The sequence below is a fragment of the Notechis scutatus genome, chromosome Z (assembly GCF_049901735.1).
Source record: "Notechis scutatus isolate UNSWTSFEM ecotype Mainland chromosome Z, rNotScu1.2, whole genome shotgun sequence".
NCBI lineage: Eukaryota > Metazoa > Chordata > Lepidosauria > Squamata > Elapidae > Notechis > Notechis scutatus.
The window spans coordinates 119,862,309-119,880,269 of NC_142025.1; the positions used below are offsets into that span (position 1 = coordinate 119,862,309).

General features: G+C 54.4%; 1 protein-coding gene across 1 annotated transcript in view; it reads right to left on the minus strand.

Annotated features, from left to right (window-relative positions):
- DNAH2 (dynein axonemal heavy chain 2) overlaps window positions 1-17,961 on the minus strand; it is a 69,587-nt gene that overhangs the window by 19,088 nt on the left and 32,538 nt on the right. The window contains exons 19-26 of the mRNA XM_087947399.1: window positions 17,691-17,821; window positions 16,864-17,007; window positions 15,292-15,459; window positions 14,435-14,595; window positions 13,559-13,695; window positions 2,494-2,641; window positions 773-912; window positions 373-583 (exon numbers count right to left, since the gene is read on the minus strand). Of these exons, the coding sequence (XP_087803525.1) occupies window positions 373-583; window positions 773-912; window positions 2,494-2,641; window positions 13,559-13,695; window positions 14,435-14,595; window positions 15,292-15,459; window positions 16,864-17,007; window positions 17,691-17,821 (1,240 nt within the window). The remainder of the gene's footprint in view (window positions 1-372; window positions 584-772; window positions 913-2,493; window positions 2,642-13,558; window positions 13,696-14,434; window positions 14,596-15,291; window positions 15,460-16,863; window positions 17,008-17,690; window positions 17,822-17,961) is intronic.

The following is a 17,961-nucleotide window of genomic DNA, read 5'->3' on the forward strand; positions in this document are numbered from 1 at the left end:
AAAGGCTTTCCTGAAGGCCTCTGGAGCTGATGACAAAGCTCTGGATCGATCCGGAGTTATTGGCGGTTATCGGCTGCAGAGGCCTTCAGGAAAGCCTTGCCGACCGCAGAATAAGGACTTCCGGAAGGAGGCCGGGGGCGATGCGTGCAAGTGAGGTGAGTCCGTGGAGGACATCCCACTGAAAATAAGACCTGGTGCCTTTTCGGGTGGCAAAAATATATATATAAAAGACAGGGTCTTATTTTTGGGGAAACATGCTAACTTTTTTTTCCCCCTTTCAAACACGTCCACCACACGTGGTGATACGAACCCGGGGTTTGATTGCACTTCCAACCCTTGGACGACATATTCTTTTTAAACCTTCTAGCTCACCTTTTGTTGTTCATCGGCTTCCCGCTTCTGCTGCACAATGATCACCAGATATTCCTCACACTGTTTCTGGAATTCAGCCACCTTCCTCCGCGCCTCCTCCAGCTCCAGGGTCATCACCTCAACTTTTTCCCGAGTCTCGTCGATTTTGAAGAGGCCGTTGCGGAGTTTGTTGGCCTGGTCAGAAAGCTCCTTCCGTTTCTCGGCCAGAAGCCTGCAAAAGGGATGGAAGAGGAGGAGGCTCGTGCTGTGGGGACCCCTGTGCCAGGACTGGCTCACTTACAAAGGGGCCGAGTCCAGCCCTTTGACTCTCCTGTCCCCAAGCTGGGCTAAGTCTCCTGGGAAGAGGGAGCGTTCCACCGTCCCACCTGCCGAGACCCACCAAATCCCCCCCCAAACTTACTTCTTGTAGCCAGACACCAGCTCCAGGTAGTTGGTGGGCGTCACGTAGTTGTGACGCCGGAGTTCCAGCAACATCTTGTGAGAGTATCTGGCCACTGACCAGTGCATGGTGACGAAGATTTTAGCCACTCGCTTTTGCATCTGGGTAAAAGTGGGAGCACAGAATAACAAGAGATGGGACCTTGGAGGTCATCAAGTCCAAGCAAGCAGTAAATCCTCTAACAGCAGGGGGTCCCTAAACTTGGCAGCATCAACGTGGCTGGATTCCAACTCCTAGAATTCCCTGAACCCAATGCATTCCTTTTGATATGTACACATCCGTTGTGGCTATCTTACTCTCTTGTAATCCCTTCCTCTGCAAACTCTCCGCTGTAGAGGGTAGCTGAAAAAAAATACAGGCGCGGCTGGCTGAGGAATTCTGGGTGCTGAAGTCCATAAATCTTAAAGTTGCCAAGCGTGGAGACCCCCGTCCTATCTCATTCCAGTCAAATGGTCCGTCCAGTCTTTTCTTAAAAACCTCCATCCAGGGATGGAGCACCCACAACTTCTGGTGGCAGGCAGCTCCACTGGTTAGTTGTCCTCACTGTTAAGAAGTTTCTGCTTAATTCCAGGTTGCTTCTCTCTTGGATCAGTTTCCACCCGTTGCTTCTTGTCCTGCCTTCAAAGTGCTTTGGAGAGTAGGCTGACCCCCAAATCTTCTTTGGGGCGGCCCCTCCAATGCTGGAAGGCTGCTATCGTGTCCCCCACTATTTCTTCTTTTCATTAAACTAGACACACCCAATTCTGGCAACCGTTCTTTGTAACCATTCCCCTAATCATCTTAACTGCTCTTTTCTGCACTCTTTCTAGAGTCTCAACATATTCTTTACATCGTGGTGACCAAAACTGGATTCAATATTCCAAATGTGGTCTTACCAAGCCGCCTTCGGACTGACCTAAGCGTAGTACATAACATTATCCACTGCAATGCCCTACCCATCAATGAATACTTCAGCTTCAACCTCAACAATACACGAGTACACAATAGATACAAACTCAAGGTTAATTGCACCAAACTCAATTGCAGGAAATACGACTTCAGCAATAACAGAGGGGTCAATGCCTGGAATACTCAACCTGACTCTGTGGTTTCTTCCCCAAACCCCAAAAACTTTAACCTGAGACTGTCTACTATTGATCTCACCCCATTCCTAAGAGGTCTGTAAGGGGCGTGCATAAGCACACCAGCGTCCCTACCATCCCCGTCCTAATGTTCCCCTTTTATTCGTATCTATTTCATGTATTAATAATCATGTTTATACTTATATACATATTATCAAATGCATGCTTGACAAACTAAAAAAATACAATAAAAAACAAATCATAAAGTGGTATTAACGCTTCACATGATAAGTATCCCCGTGTGGTGGTTTGCTTATTCTCTTCTAATCCCTTCCTCTGCAATCTTTCCACTTTAGAGGCTAGGAGAAAAACCAGGCATGGCTGGCTGGGAAATTATGGGATCTTACTAAGACCTTATAAAGAGGTACTAACACTTCATGGGATCTTGATTCTACCGCTCTGTTTGTGCAATCAAGGATTGCATTGGCTTTTGGGGGCAGCTGCCGCACGCTCCCGGCTCACACTTAAGTGGTTGTCTACTGGGACATCCAAGATCTCGAAGCCCCTGACAGGTTTTTTTGCAAGACCCCCCCCCCACTCAGACGGGCGGTGGGCTCTCACCGTGTCGAGACTACCCCTTTCCACCACGCCCAAATCCACGCCTTCCAGATACTTCTCCGCCACCTCCAGTAAGGCTTCCTTCGGCCACTCCGAGAACCAGTCGATGGTGGTGCAGTTCACCAAAGCAGGGTACTGGCGTATCCGGTTCCTGGGACAAAACAACAGAATTGAAAGGGGACCTCGGAGGTCTTCTAGTCCAACCCCCTGCTCAGGCAGGAGATCCTATACTATTCCAGACAAGTGGCTGTCCAGCCTCTTCTTAAAAACCTCCACCACAACATCTGGTGGCAAGCAGTTCCCCTGGTTAATTGTTCTCACTGTGTCAGGAAATTGCTCCTTAATTCTAGGTGTTCTCTCTCTCTCTCTCTCTCTCTCTGTCTCTCTCTCAGGGTGGGTTCAAAAGCATGCAGGAATGCCTTCCGCAGCTGGAAGGGGGTTTCAAAGACTACGGGAAGTCCTCAACTTACGCCACATTAGAAACCAACCTTTATTGCTCAGTGAGACAGTTCTCAAGTGAGTTTTGTCCCATTTTGCGACCTTGACTCGGCTTGTCCGAAGGTCGCAAAAGGGGATGCCATGACCCTAGGACGTTGCAACCGCCATATACCGTATTTATCGGCGTATAACACGCACAGGCGTATAACACGCATCTTCATTTTAAGAGGGAAATTTCAGGAAAAAAAATTAAATTTCTAAATAAAAACTTTGAAGCAAAATAAGGGTAGCTCAGAACTATTTTTTTATTAATATTATTACCACTTATAAGGTAAATCAGTGGTCCCCAACCTTTTTGTACCAGGGACCGGTTTCAAGCAGAAAATTTTTGCAAGGACGGGGGAGAGAGAGAAGAGAAGGAGGCTTCGCTCTTCACTGCTCCACCAGCACAGGAAGAAACTGCTTCAAAGAAGCGGGGGGCTTTTCCTGTCGCCGCAGCTATTCCGAAGCGCCTGTTTCACCCCCACTCCCACCCCGCCCGCGCGCTTCAATCCACAGTGTCCCATTCTGCCAGCCAGCCTGCCTGCCTGCCTTAGTTTCTGGTTGTTTGGGAGCAGCTTCGGCTGAGAATAATAACTATTCGCCTCTTTTACTCAGCCGAAGCTGTTCCGATTCAACCATTAACGAAGGCAGGCAGGCAGGCAGAACGGAGCACTGCGGGCGGGCGGACGGGGTGGGGTGGGGAGAAACGGGCGCTTCAGGGAAGCTGCGGCGACAGGAAAAGCCCCCCGCGCTTCTTTGAAGCAGTTTCTTCCTGTGCTGGTGGAGGAGCGAGAGAGCGACTGAGAGAGCTGACCCAGAGAGAAGGACAGGCTTCGGTTGCTTCCTCCCTCCCCTTCTTTCATTTGTGTCCTTGATCCCCGATCCCAGCAGCATTCACCAAGGCTTCTTAACATTATATCGGGCGTATAACACGATACATCATTTGCCCCTATTTTCAGGGGGAAAAAGTGCGTGTTATACGCCGATAAATACGGTACATGCCAAGTATCTGAATTTTTGAACCGTGGGGGATTTGAACGGCCGTTAAGTGTGAAAAAACGGTCCTAGGTCACTTTTTTCCAGCACGGTTCTAACTCCGAATGGTCACTAAGGGAATGGCTGTAAGTCGAGGACTCCTTGTAATTAAGTTTTCGAATAGGACAGAGCTGGAAGGGACCTTGGAGGTCTTCTAGTCCAGCCCCCTCGTCTAGCAGGGGACCCTATACCATTTTAATGGGGCCCATTTCACCTACAGGCTCCAATTAGCTCTTATGGGTTCATCCTTGGCCATTTGGGGCTCAGCTGACAATTTTGACCAGAGGGACTTTTTCTCTGTGCCTCAACCTGGGGTCTGCCTGTCCCCCAGCCTCTAAACCCACCCCACACTTTTCTCCCGTTCATCAGACCGGTGGCTCGTTGGCCACCGGAGGTCGCTGTTGCTCCACGCAGAATCTTCTCCCCACCTTGTCAAGATCCTGCCCACTGCGAACACGTGAAGGTGTCCCCCCCACAGGTATCAGGCCCAGAAAGCCTCACCTGAAGGGGTCCCTCCACTGGTATCAGGCCCCGAAAGCCTCACCTGAAGGGATCCCTCACAGGCCCAGAAAGCCTCACCTGAAGGGATCCCTCACAGGCCCAGAAAGCCCCACCTGAAGGGATCCCTCACAGGCCCAGAAAGGCTCACCTGAAGGGATCCTCACGGGTATCATGCCCAGAAAGCCTCACCTGAAGGGATCCTCACAGCTATCATGCCCAGAAACCCTCACCTGAAGGGGTCCCTCCACTGGTATCATGCCCAGAAAGCCTCACCTGAAGGGATTCCTCACAGCTATCATGCCCAGAAACCCTCACCTGAAGGGGTCCCTCCACTGGTATCATGCCCAGAAAGCCTCACCTGAAGGGGTCCCTCCACTGGTATCATGCCCAGAAAGCCTCACCTGAAGGGATCCCTCACTGGTATCATGCCCAGAAAGCCTCACCTGAAGGGGTCCCTCCACTGGTATCATGCCCAGAAAGCCTCACCTGAAGGGATCCCTCAAGGGTATCATGCCCAGAAAGCCTCACCTGAAGGGATTCCTCACTGGTATCATGCCCAGAAAGCCTCACCTGAAGGGGTCCCTCCACTGGTATCATGCCCAGAAAGCCTCACCTGAAGGGATCCCTCACAGGCCCAGAAAGCCTCACCTGAAGGGATCCCTCACAGGCCCAGAAAGCCTCACCTGAAGGATCCCTCACAGGCCCAGAAACCCTCACCTGAAGGGATCCCTCACAGGCCCAGAAAGCCTCACCTGAAGGGATCCTCACAGGCCCAGAAAGCCTCACCTGAAGGGATCCCTCACAGGCCCAGAAAGCCTCACCTGAAGGGACCCCTCACAGGCCCAGAAAGCCTCACCTGAAGGGATCCCTCACAGGCCCAGAAAGGCTCACCTGAAGGGATCCCTCACAGGCCCAGAAACCCTCACCTGAAGGGGTCCCTCCACTGGTATCATGCCCAGAAAGCCTCACCTGAAGGGATCCCTCACAGGCCCAGAAAGCCTCACCTGAAGGGATCCCTCACAGGCCCAGAAAGCCTCACCTGAAGGGATCCCTCACGGATATCATGCCCAGAAAGCCTCACCTGAAGGGGTCCCTCCACTGGTATCATGCCCAGAAAGCCTCACCTGAAGGGATCCCTCACAGGCCCAGAAAGCCTCACCTGAAGGGATCCCTCACAGGCCCAGAAAGCCTCACCTGAAGGGACCCCTCACAGGCCCAGAAAGGCTCACCTGAAGGGATCCCTCACTGGTATCATGCCCAGAAACCCTCACCTGAAGGGATCCCTCACGGGTATCATGCCCAGAAAGCCTCACCTGAAGGGATTCCCACAGCTATCATGCCCAGAAACCCTCACCTGAAGGGGTCCCTCCACTGGTATCATGGCCAGAAAGCCTCACCTGAAGGGGTCCCTCCACTGGTATCAGGCCCAGAAAGCCTCACCTGAAGGGACCCCTCACAGGCCCAGAAACCCTCACCTGAAGGGATCCCTCACAGGCCCAGAAAGCCCTCACCTGAAGGGATCCCTCACAGGCCCAGAAAGCCTCACCTGAAGGGGTCCCTCCACTGGTATCAGGCCCAGAAAGCTCACCTGAAGGGACCCCTCACAGGCCCAGAAACCCTCACCTGAAGGGATCCCTCAAAGGCCCAGAAAGCCTCACCTGAAGGGATCCCTCACAGGCCCAGAAAGCCTCACCTGAAGGGGTCCCTCCACTGGTATCAGGCCCAGAAAGCCTCACCTGAAGGGATCCTCACAGGCCCAGAAAGCCTCACCTGAAGGGATCCCTGTCAGGCCCAGAAACCCTCACCTGAAGGGGTCTCTCCACTGGTATCAGGCCCAGAAAGCCTCACCTGAAGGGATCCCTCACAGGCCCAGAAAGCCTCACCTGAAGGGATCCCTCACAGGCCCAGAAAGCCTCACCTGAAGGGATCCCTCACAGGCCCAGAAAGCCTCACCTGAAGGGATCCCTCACAGGCCCAGAAAGCCTCACCTGAAGGGACCCCTCACAGGCCCAGAAACCCTCACCTGAAGGGACCCCTCACAGGCCCAGAAAGCCTCACCTGAAGGGATCCCTCACAGGCCCAGAAAGCCTCACCTGAAGGGGTCCCTCCACTGGTATCAGGCCCAGAAAGCCTCACCTGAAGGGATCCCTCACAGGCCCAGAAAGCCTCACCTGAAGGGACCCCTCACAGGCCCAGAAAGCCTCACCTGAATGGATCCTCACAGGCCCAGAAACCCTCACCTGAAGGGATCCCTCACGGGTATCATGCCCAGAAAGCCTCACCTGAAGGGATCCCTCACAGGCCCAGAAACCCTCACCTGAAGGGGTCCCTCCACTGGTATCAGGCCCAGAAAGCCTCACCTGAAGGGATCCTCACGGGTATCATGCCCAGAAAGCCTCACCTGAAGGGATTCCTCACGGGTATCATGCCCAGAAAGCCTCACCTGAAGGGATCCCTCACGGGTATCATGCCCAGAAAGCCTCACCTGAAGGGACCCCTCACAGGCCCAGAAAGCCTCACCTGAAGGGATCCCTCACGGGTATCATGCCCAGAAAGCCTCACCTGAAGGGATCCTCACGGGTATCATGCCCAGAAAGCCTCACCTGAAGGGATTCCTCACGGGTATCATGCCCAGAAAGCCTCACCTGAAGGGGTCCCTCCACTGGTATCATGCCCAGAAATCCCTCACGGGTATCATGCCCAGAAAGCCTCACCTGAAGGGATTCCTCACAGCTATCATGCCCAGAAAGCCTCACCTGAAGGGATCCCTCACGGGTATCATGCCCAGAAACCCTCACCTGAACTGATCCTCACGGGTATCATGCCCAGAAAGCCTCACCTGAAGGGATCCCTCACGGGTATCATGCCCAGAAAGCCTCACCTGAAGGGATCCCTCACGGGTATCAGGCCCAGAAAGCCTCACCTGAAGGGATCCCTCACGGGTATCATGCCCAGAAAGCCTCACCTGAAGGGATCCCTCACAGCTACCATGCCCAGAAACCCTCACTCTGAAGGGATCCCTCACGGGTATCATGCCCAGAAAGCCTCACCTGAAGGGATTCCTCACAGCTATCATGCCCAGAAAGCCTCACCTGAAGGGATCCCTCACGGGTATCATGCCCAGAAAGCCTCACCTGAAGGGATCCCTCACGGGTATCATGCCCAGAAAGCCTCACCTGAAGGGATTCCTCACAGCTATCATGCCCAGAAAGCCTCACCTGAAGGGATCCCTCACAGCTATCATGCCCAGAAAGCCTCACCTGAAGGGATCCCTCACGGGTATCATGCCCAGAAAGCCTCACCTGAAGGGATTCCTCACAGCTATCATGCCCAGAAACCCTCACCTGAAGGGGTCTCTCCACTGGTATCAGGCCCAGAAACCCTCACCTGAAGGGACCCCTCACAGGCCCAGAAAGCCTCACCTGAAGGGATCCCTGTCAGGCCCAGAAAGCCTCACCTGAAGGGATCCCTCACAGGCCCAGAAAGCCTCACCTGAAGGGATCCCTGTCAGGCCCAGAAAGCCTCACCTGAAGGGGTCTCTCCACTGGTATCAGGCCCAGAAAGCCTCACCTGAAGGGATCCCTCACAGGCCCAGAAAGCCTCACCTGAAGGGATCCCTCACGGATATCATGCCCAGAAAGCCTCACCTGAAGGGGTCCCTCCACTGGTATCAGGCCCAGAAAGCCTCACCTGAAGGGATCCCTCACAGGCCCAGAAAGCCTCACCTGAAGGGATCCCTCACAGGCCCAGAAAGCCTCACCTGAAGGGATCCCTTACTGGCCCAGAAACCCTCACCTGAAGGGATCCCTCACAGGCCCAGAAACCCTCACCTGAAGGGATCCCTCACAGGCCCAGAAACCCTCACCTGAAGGGGTCCCTCACAGGCCCAGAAACCCTCACCTGAAGGGGTCCCTCCACTGGTATCATGCCCAGAAAGCCTCACCTGAAGGGATCCCTCACAGGCCCAGAAAGCCTCACCTGAAGGGATCCTCACAGGCCCAGAAAGCCTCACCTGAAGGGATCCCTCACGGATATCATGCCCAGAAACCCTCACCTGAAGGGGTCCCTCCACTGGTATCAGGCCCAGAAAGCCTCACCTGAAGGGATCCCTCACAGGCCCAGAAAGCCTCACCTGAAGGGATCCTCACAGGCCCAGAAACCCTCACCTGAAGGGATCCCTCACAGGCCCAGAAACCCTCACCTGAAGGGGTCTCTCCACTGGTATCAGGCCCAGAAAGCCTCACCTGAAGGGATCCCTGTCAGGCCCAGAAAGCCTCACCTGAAGGGATCCCTCACAGGCCCAGAAACCCTCACCTGAAGGGGTCTCTCCACTGGTATCAGGCCCAGAAAGCCTCACCTGAAGGGACCCCTCACAGGCCCAGAAAGCCTCACCTGAAGGGATCCCTCACAGGCCCAGAAACCCTCACCTGAAGGGGTCTCTCCACTGGTATCAGGCCCAGAAAGCCTCACCTGAAGGGATCCCTGTCAGGCCCAGAAAGCCTCACCTGAAGGGATCCCTCACGGATATCATGCCCAGAAAGCCTCACCTGAAGGGGTCCCTCCACTGGTATCAGGCCCAGAAAGCCTCACCTGAAGGGATCCCTCACGGATATCATGCCCAGAAAGCCTCACCTGAAGGGGTCCCTCCACTGGTATCAGGCCCAGAAAGCCTCACCTGAAGGGATCCCTCACAGGCCCAGAAAGCCTCACCTGAAGGGATCCCTGTCAGGCCCAGAAACCCTCACCTGAAGGGGTCTCTCCACTGGTATCAGGCCCAGAAAGCCTCACCTGAAGGGACCCCTCACAGGCCCAGAAACCCTCACCTGAAGGGACCCCTCACAGGCCCAGAAAGCCTCACCTGAAGGGATCCCTCACAGGCCCAGAAACCCTCACCTGAAGGGGTCTCTCCACTGGTATCAGGCCCAGAAAGCCTCACCTGAAGGGACCCCTCACAGGCCCAGAAAGCCTCACCTGAAGGGATCCCTGTCAGGCCCAGAAACCCTCACCTGAAGGGGTCTCTCCACTGGTATCAGGCCCAGAAAGCCTCACCTGAAGGGACCCCTCACAGGTCCAGAAACCCTCACCTGAAGGGACCCCTCACAGGCCCAGAAAGCCTCACCTGAAGGGATCCTCACAGGCCCAGAAACCCTCACCTGAAGGGGTCTCTCCACTGGTATCAGGCCCAGAAAGCCTCACCTGAAGGGACCCTCACAGGCCCAGAAAGCCTCACCTGAAGGGATCCTCACAGGCCCAGAAACCCTCACCTGAAGGGGTCTCTCCACTGGTATCAGGCCCAGAAAGCCTCACCTGAAGGGATCCCTGTCAGGCCCAGAAAGCCTCACCTGAAGGGATCCTCACGGATATCATGCCCAGAAAGCCTCACCTGAAGGGGTCCCTCCACTGGTATCAGGCCCAGAAAGCCTCACCTGAAGGGATCCTCACAGGCCCAGAAAGCCTCACCTGAAGGGATCCCTGTCAGGCCCAGAAACCCTCACCTGAAGGGGTCTCTCCACTGGTATCAGGCCCAGAAAGCCTCACCTGAAGGGATCCTCACAGGCCCAGAAAGCCCCACCTGAAGGGACCCCTCACAGGCCCAGAAAGCCTCACCTGAAGGGATCCTCACAGGCCCAGAAAGCCCCACCTGAAGGGGGGTCCCTCACAGGCCCAGAAACCCTCACCTGAAGGGGTCCCTCCACAGGTATCATGCCCAGAAAGCCTCACCTGAAGGGATCCTCACAGGCCCAGAAAGCCTCACCTGAAGGGATCCCTGTCAGGCCCAGAAACCCTCACCTGAAGGGGTCTCTCCACTGGTATCAGGCCCAGAAAGCCTCACCTGAAGGGGTCTCTCCACTGGTATCAGGCCCAGAAACCCTCACCTGAAGGGGTCTCTCCACTGGTATCAGGCCCAGAAAGCCTCACCTGAAGGGATCCTCACAGGCCCAGAAAGCCTCACCTGAAGGGATCCCTGTCAGGCCCAGAAACCCTCACCTGAAGGGGTCCTCCACTGGTATCAGGCCCAGAAAGCCTCACCTGAAGGGACCCCTCACAGGCCCAGAAACCCTCACCTGAAGGGACCCCTCACAGGCCCAGAAAGCCTCACCTGAAGGGACCCCTCACAGGCCCAGAAACCTCACCTGAAGGGACCCCTCACAGGCCCAGAAAGCCTCACCTGAAGGGATCCCTCACAGGCCCAGAAACCCTCACCTGAAGGGGTCCTCCACTGGTATCAGGCCCAGAAAGCCTCACCTGAAGGGACCCCTCACAGGCCCAGAAACCTCACCTGAAGGGACCCCTCACAGGCCCAGAAAGCCTCACCTGAAGGGACCCCTCACAGGCCCAGAAAGCCTCACCTGAAGGGATCCCTGTCAGGCCCAGAAAGCTCACCTGAATGGATCCTCACAGGCCCAGAAAGCCTCACCTGAAGGGATCCCTGTCAAGCCCAGAAACCCTCACCTGAAGGGGTCTCTCCACTGGTATCAGGCCCAGAAAGCCTCACCTGAAGGGACCCCTCACAGGCCCAGAAAGCCTCACCTGAAGGGATCCCTCACGGATATCATGCCCAGAAAGCCTCACCTGAAGGGGTCCCTCCACTGGTATCAGGCCCAGAAAGCCTCACCTGAAGGGATCCCTTACTGGCCCAGAAACCCTCACCTGAAGGGATCCCTCACAGGCCCAGAAACCCTCACCTGAAGGGGTCCCTCACAGGCCCAGAAACCCTCACCTGAAGGGGTCCCTCACAGGCCCAGAAACCCTCACCTGAAGGGGTCCCTCCACTGGTATCATGCCCAGAAAGCCTCACCTGAAGGGATCCTCACAGGCCCAGAAAGCCTCACCTGAAGGGATCCCTCACAGGCCCAGAAAGCTCACCTGAAGGGATCCCTCACAGGCCCAGAAAGGCTCACCTGAAGGGATCCCTCACGGGTATCATGCCCAGAAAGCCTCACCTGAAGGGGTCCCTCCACTGGTATCATGGCCAGAAAGCCTCACCTGAAGGGGTCCTCACAGGCCCAGAAAGGCTCACCTGAAGGGATCCCTCACGGGTATCATGCCCAGAAAGCCTCACCTGAAGGGGTCCCTCCACTGGTATCATGCCCAGAAAGCCTCACCTGAAGGGGTCCCTCCACTGGTATCATGGCCAGAAAGCCTCACCTGAAGGGATCCCTCACAGGCCCAGAAAGCCTCACCTGAAGGGATCCCTCACAGGCCCAGAAACCCTCACCTGAAGGGGTCCCTCCACTGGTATCAGGCCCAGAAAGCCTCACCTGAAGGGATCCTCACAGGCCCAGAAAGCCTCACCTGAAGGGATCCTCACGGATATCATGCCCAGAAAGCCTCACCTGAAGGGGTCCCTCCACTGGTATCAGGCCCAGAAAGCCTCACCTGAAGGGATCCCTCACAGGCCCAGAAAGCCTCACCTGAAGGGGTCTCTCCACTGGTATCAGGCCCAGAAAGCCTCACCTGAAGGGATCCCTCACGGGATATCATGCCCAGAAAGCCTCACCTGAAGGGATCCCTCACAGGCCCAGAAAGCCTCACCTGAAGGGGTCCCTCCACTGGTATCAGGCCCAGAAAGCCTCACCTGAAGGGATCCTCACAGGCCCAGAAAGCCTCACCTGAAGGGGTCCCTCCACTGGTATCAGGCCCAGAAAGCCTCACCTGAAGGGATCCTCACAGGCCCAGAAACCCTCACCTGAAGGGATCCCTCACAGGCCCAGAAACCCTCACCTGAAGGGGTCCCTCACAGGCCCAGAAACCCTCACCTGAAGGGGTCCCTCACAGGCCCAGAAACCCTCACCTGAAGGGATCCCTCACAGGCCCAGAAACCCCTCACCTGAAGGGGTCCCTCACAGGCCCAGAAACCCTCACCTGAAGGGGTCCCTCACAGGCCCAGAAAGCCTCACCTGAAGGGATCCCTCAAGGGTATCATGCCCAGAAACCCTCACCTGAAGGGGTCCCTCCACTGGTATCATGCCCAGAAAGCCTCACCTGAAGGGGTCCCTCACAGGCCCAGAAACCCTCACCTGAAGGGATCCCTCACAGGCCCAGAAAGCCTCACCTGAAGGGATCCCTCACAGGCCCAGAAACCCTCACCTGAAGGGGTCCCTCCACTGGTATCATGCCCAGAAAGCCTCACCTGAAGGGATCCCTCACAGGCCCAGAAAGCCTCACCTGAAGGGATCCCTCACAGGCCCAGAAAGCCTCACCTGAAGGGATCCCTCACAGGCCCAGAAACCCTCACCTGAAGGGATCCCTCACAGGCCCAGAAAGCCTCACCTGAAGGGATCCCTCACAGGCCCAGAAAGCCTCACCTGAAGGGATCCCCTCACAGGCCCAGAAAGCCTCACCTGAAGGGATCCCTCACAGGCCCAGAAAGCCTCACCTGAAGGGATCCCTCCACTGGTATCATGGCCAGAAAGCCTCACCTGAAGGGGTCCCTCACAGGCCCAGAAAGCCTCACCTGAAGGGATCCCTCACAGGCCCAGAAACCCTCACCTGAAGGGGTCCCTCCACTGGTATCATGCCCAGAAAGCCTCACCTGAAGGGACCCCTCACAGGCCCAGAAAGCCTCACCTGAAGGGATCCCTCACAGGCCCAGAAAGCCTCACCTGAAGGGATCCCTCACAGGCCCAGAAAGCCTCACCTGAAGGGATCCCTCACAGGCCCAGAAACCCTCACCTGAAGGGGTCTCTCCACTGGTATCAGGCCCAGAAAGCCTCACCTGAAGGGATCCCTGTCAGGCCCAGAAAGCCTCACCTGAAGGGATCCTCCACAGGCCCAGAAAGCCTCACCTGAAGGGATCCCTCACAGGCCCAGAAAGCCTCACCTGAAGGGATCCCTCACAGGCCCAGAAAGCCTCACCTGAAGGGATCCCTCACAGGCCCAGAAAGGCTCACCTGAAGGGATCCTCACGGGTATCATGCCCAGAAAGCCTCACCTGAAGGGATCCCCCACAGGTATCATGCCCGAAAGCCTCACCTGAAGGGATCCCTCATAGGCCCAGAAAGCCTCACCTGAAGGGATCCCCACAGGTATCATGCCTAGAAAGCCTCACCTGAAGGGGTCCCCCACCGGGCTCAGGCACAGCACGACGTGCAGGTTGTTCCGGACTCTTTCGATCAGGTAGGCAAAGAGGCTGTCCTGACTCTCCTGGATGCCTTCGCCCGGGCCGTCGATGATGTGGCTTTGGATCTGGGCAGGAGAAGGAGAAGAAGAAGGTCCAGGTTTGGTTGCCACGATATATATTAAAAAAAAACAACAACCCACGTGTTGAGATTTTGGAAAAAGAGCAGAGAAGAGCCACAAAGTGGATGACAGGCCTGAGGAGGCTGAAACATACAAAGAACCATTACAGGGAGGACAATTCACCAGTGGAACTGCTTGCCACCAGAGGTTGTGTGGGCTCCATCACAGGATAGTTTTGAAGAAGAGATTGGGCGGCCATTTTGTCTGAAATGGTCTAGGGTCTTCCTGTTTGAGCAGGGGGAGTTGGACTAGAAGACCTTTAAGGCCCCTTCCCACTCTTGTTATTCCATATCTACCATTTTTTTCTCTTTTGTCAGGAAATTCCTCCTGAATTCCAGGTTTGCTTCTCTCCTGGATCCGTTTCTACCCGCTTCTTCTTCTCCTGCCCTCAGGTGTTTTGGACAGGAGGTTGGCCCCCCTCCTCTCTTTGGGGCAGCCCCTCAAATACTGGAAGGCTGCTCTCATGCGGGCCCCTCCTAGTCCTTTTCCCCCATTAAACTCGGCCTGTTCAATTCCAGCCATCTTCGTATGTTTTACCCCCCAGTCCCCGGATCATCTTGCTGGCTCTTCTCCGCGTCTCTTTCCGGAAGCCTCAACACCTCAACATCTCAGGGACTCCGCCAAACCGAAAGAGGACGAGGACGACTGGGTGGGGGTGGGGTGGATTCCGCTCGGCGTCACCCACCTCCTCAAACTCATCCGGCTTGTAGAGGTTGGGCACTTCCCCGGAGCTCAGGATGTTGTTGATGTCCTCCAGGAAGCATTCGTCCGCTATCTGGGTGTCCACAAAGAGGAAGGTGGTGGGTTTCAGGTCGACCCCGGTCTGCCGGTACAGCTTCTTGATGTCTGGAGAAGGGAAAGGACACGGGACCCTCGTGGGGAGAACGTGGAAGAACGTTCTTTGGCCTCTGACCGAGGCGAGGGAACCCACTGGGGCCCGGCGGAGCTGGCAGCAGAGTCGGACGGGAGTGAGGAGGTTGGGGAGGAACCCGGTCCAGCCCTGGAGGCCGAGGAGGGCTCGGAGGCAGAGATGGGGCCGGGGCAGGCTGGCAGTTATCAGCTGCCTTTGGGCTCGGACAGCAGTGAGGCGGGGGAGCTTCTGGAACCGGTTCCCAGCCTGCGCATGAGCAGAGCTGCCGAAAGGAAGGCACAATTAAGACCTCAGGGTCGATGTGGAAGTAAGGGCGCTGGTGGACGGTGAATAGCCCCTCCCATCAGTGTTAAAAGAGGAGCAAAAGGCGGGGGGTGGTATTTTGCAGGAAACAACTTGTTCATTCGTTCGTTCATTCGTTCCAACCTCGTGGAGATTTGCCTGTATAATCCAGCCCTTCCCTGTCAGCACTGAGTGTGGAACTATTTACCGGGCAGCGTCCCAGGATTGATAAAGGTCTGAGCTCATTAGTCTACCTTCGCAAGACGATTTGCCAAGCCGTTGGCTGACGGTGAATGAACTAAATCCACGCTAATGTAATAAGAGAGGTTTTTGCCGGGACTCAGAATGCACTTTTTGGGGAGGCCTAGGACAGAACAGAATCGGCTCACCTTCTCGGAACTCTTGTTTGCGGTACTGGCGGGAGACTTCGATCTGGAAGGTGTAGTACTCGCAGATGGAGGAGGCCAAGCGTGCCAGGCTCTGGCGCCCGCTCCCTCCGATGCCCACCAACAGCATGTTGCCCCGGGGTTGGCTGATCACCCGGACGATGCGGGTTACTGCGAGAGAGGAAAGAGTGTCACAGCAAAGTGCACAAGCTACCTTGGACCAGCCACGATCTCCAGAAGTTGTGGGTGTTCCATCACTGGAGGCTGTTTAGAAGAGCTTGGACATTTAATGGACAAGCATTTGCCTGGAATGGTGTGGGGCCTCCTGCCTGAGCAGGGGATTGGACTAGGTGACCTCCAAGGCCCCTTCGCAGCCCTAGGATTCCATGATTTTATCTGAGATAGATGAAATAGATAGATAGATGGATAGATGGATGATACAATAGATAGTTGATATAGACAGACAGAGATGACAGACAGACAGACAGACAGATGATAGATAGATAGATGATAGATAGATAGATAGATAGATAGATAGATAGATAGATAGATAGATAGATAGATAGATAGATAGATAGATAGATAGATAGATAATATGATGGATGATACAATAGATAGAGGGAGATGAAAAGAGATGATAGACAGAGAGACAGACAGAGACAGAGGTAGATAGGTAGGTAGGTAGAGATAGATAGAGAGATGATAGGTAGATAGATGATAGATAGATAGATAGATAGATAGATAGATAGATAGATAGATAGATAGATAGATAGATAGATAGATAGAGAGATAGAGAGATAGATAGAGAGATAGATGGATAGATAATAGATGGATGATACAACAGATAGAGGGAAAGAGAGATGAAAAGAGATGATAGACAGACAGACAGACAGAGACAGATAGATAGGTAAGTAGGTAGAGATAGATAGATAGATAGATAGATAGATAGATAGATAGATAGATAGATAGATAGATAGATAGATGATAGATAGATAGATAGATAGATAGATAGATAGATAGATAGATAGATAGATAGATAGATAGATAGATAGATAGATAGATAGATAGATAGATAGATAGATATAGATGATACAATACATAGATGATAAACTGACAAATAAGACACAGATAGACAGAGAGATGATAGGCAGGCAGATGATACAATACACAGATAATAGAGAGATGATACAGAGGATAGATGATTGATAGACAGACAGACAGACAGGCAGATAACAATAGAATTTCAACTTATCTACTACTTCATAGTTACAGCTTATAAGAATCAACCTCTTCTCCAAAGCACTAACGGAAAGTCATCAAGGAGAGAAGCAACCTGGAACTAAGGAGAAATTTCCAACAGTGGGGACAATTCACCAGTGGAACAGCTTGCCACCAGAGGTTGTGGGTGCTCCATCCCTGGAGGTCTTTAAGAAAAGACTAGAGAGCCACTTGTCTGGAATGGTGTCGGGTTCCTCCTGCCTGAGGAGGGGTTGGACTGGAAGACCTCCGAGGTCCCCTCCCATTCTGCTCATCCTATTCCCCCGCCTGGGGGAAAACGCAGGCTGCCCCACTCACTGTGCTCGATGGCGTCCCGGAAAAGCACCAGCCTCATGGGCACCACGCCTGGCGTCCGGTTGTACTCTCCCAGCGCCCGCTCCATCTCGCCCTTCAGGACCCCCATGTCTATCATGTCCTCGTAGACATTGCGCATGAAGTCACCTGGGGGGGAGAAAACGGCGCCCTTTCTGGATTGGGGGGCCGGGGTGGGGGTGTTTATGCCCCATGGAGGACCCTCCTCCCAACTTCTTGAGTCTCGGAGCACTCAGACCATGATGGCACCCCAAATTTCCGTGGCCAAGCGAGACCGTTGTTAAGTGAATGTTGCTCTGTGGTTATTAGTCGATCGAAATATAAAATACAGAGAGGAATTTTTTTAAAAGGAACAGAAAACGAGGAGGGTTGGAGGGAAAAAGGAAAAAAAAGAGAGAGAGAGAGAAAGAGAAAATAGGGGGGGCTGGACTAGAAGACCTCCAAAGGTCCCTTCCGGCTCATTCTATTCTATTTTATATTCTGGTTAAAAATGGAATATAGGATTCTCCTGCTTAACAACTACGATGATTCGCTTAGCAACCCTGGCAAAGGAGGTGAAATAGGCCGGCTTCTCACCATCAACAGAGGAAGCTGGATTCGCTTAACGACCACGGGATTCATTTAATAACTGCTGTGATTCGCTTAACAGCCATGGCAAAAGAGTTAAAGTTGGCCGGCTCCTGAGCAGACAAGTCAAACCAAGGGAGCCCGGATCAGATTCATGACCCTTAATGATTGCAACGACTCACTTAACGACGGTGGCCCAAGGGGTGCCCTGGGGGTGGGGGTGGGGAGTTGGGGGTGGGGCCTACCGAAGATGGGCGAGCGCTTGTTGGGGCAGATGTGGTGGAACGTCAGGTCGAAGAAGGTGCCCAGTTTCTCTCCCAGAAGGGCCACGAAGGTCTCCATGTCTGGGGTATCCACCAGGCGGTCCGAGAAGACCCTGCAGGCCGGAAAAGAAAGATTCACAGAAGGGACCTTGGAGGTCATCTAGTCCAACCCCACCGCTCAGGCCCCACCCCATTTCTGGCAGATGGGCAGTCCAGTCTCTTCCTGAAAACCTCCAGGGATGAAACTGCCACA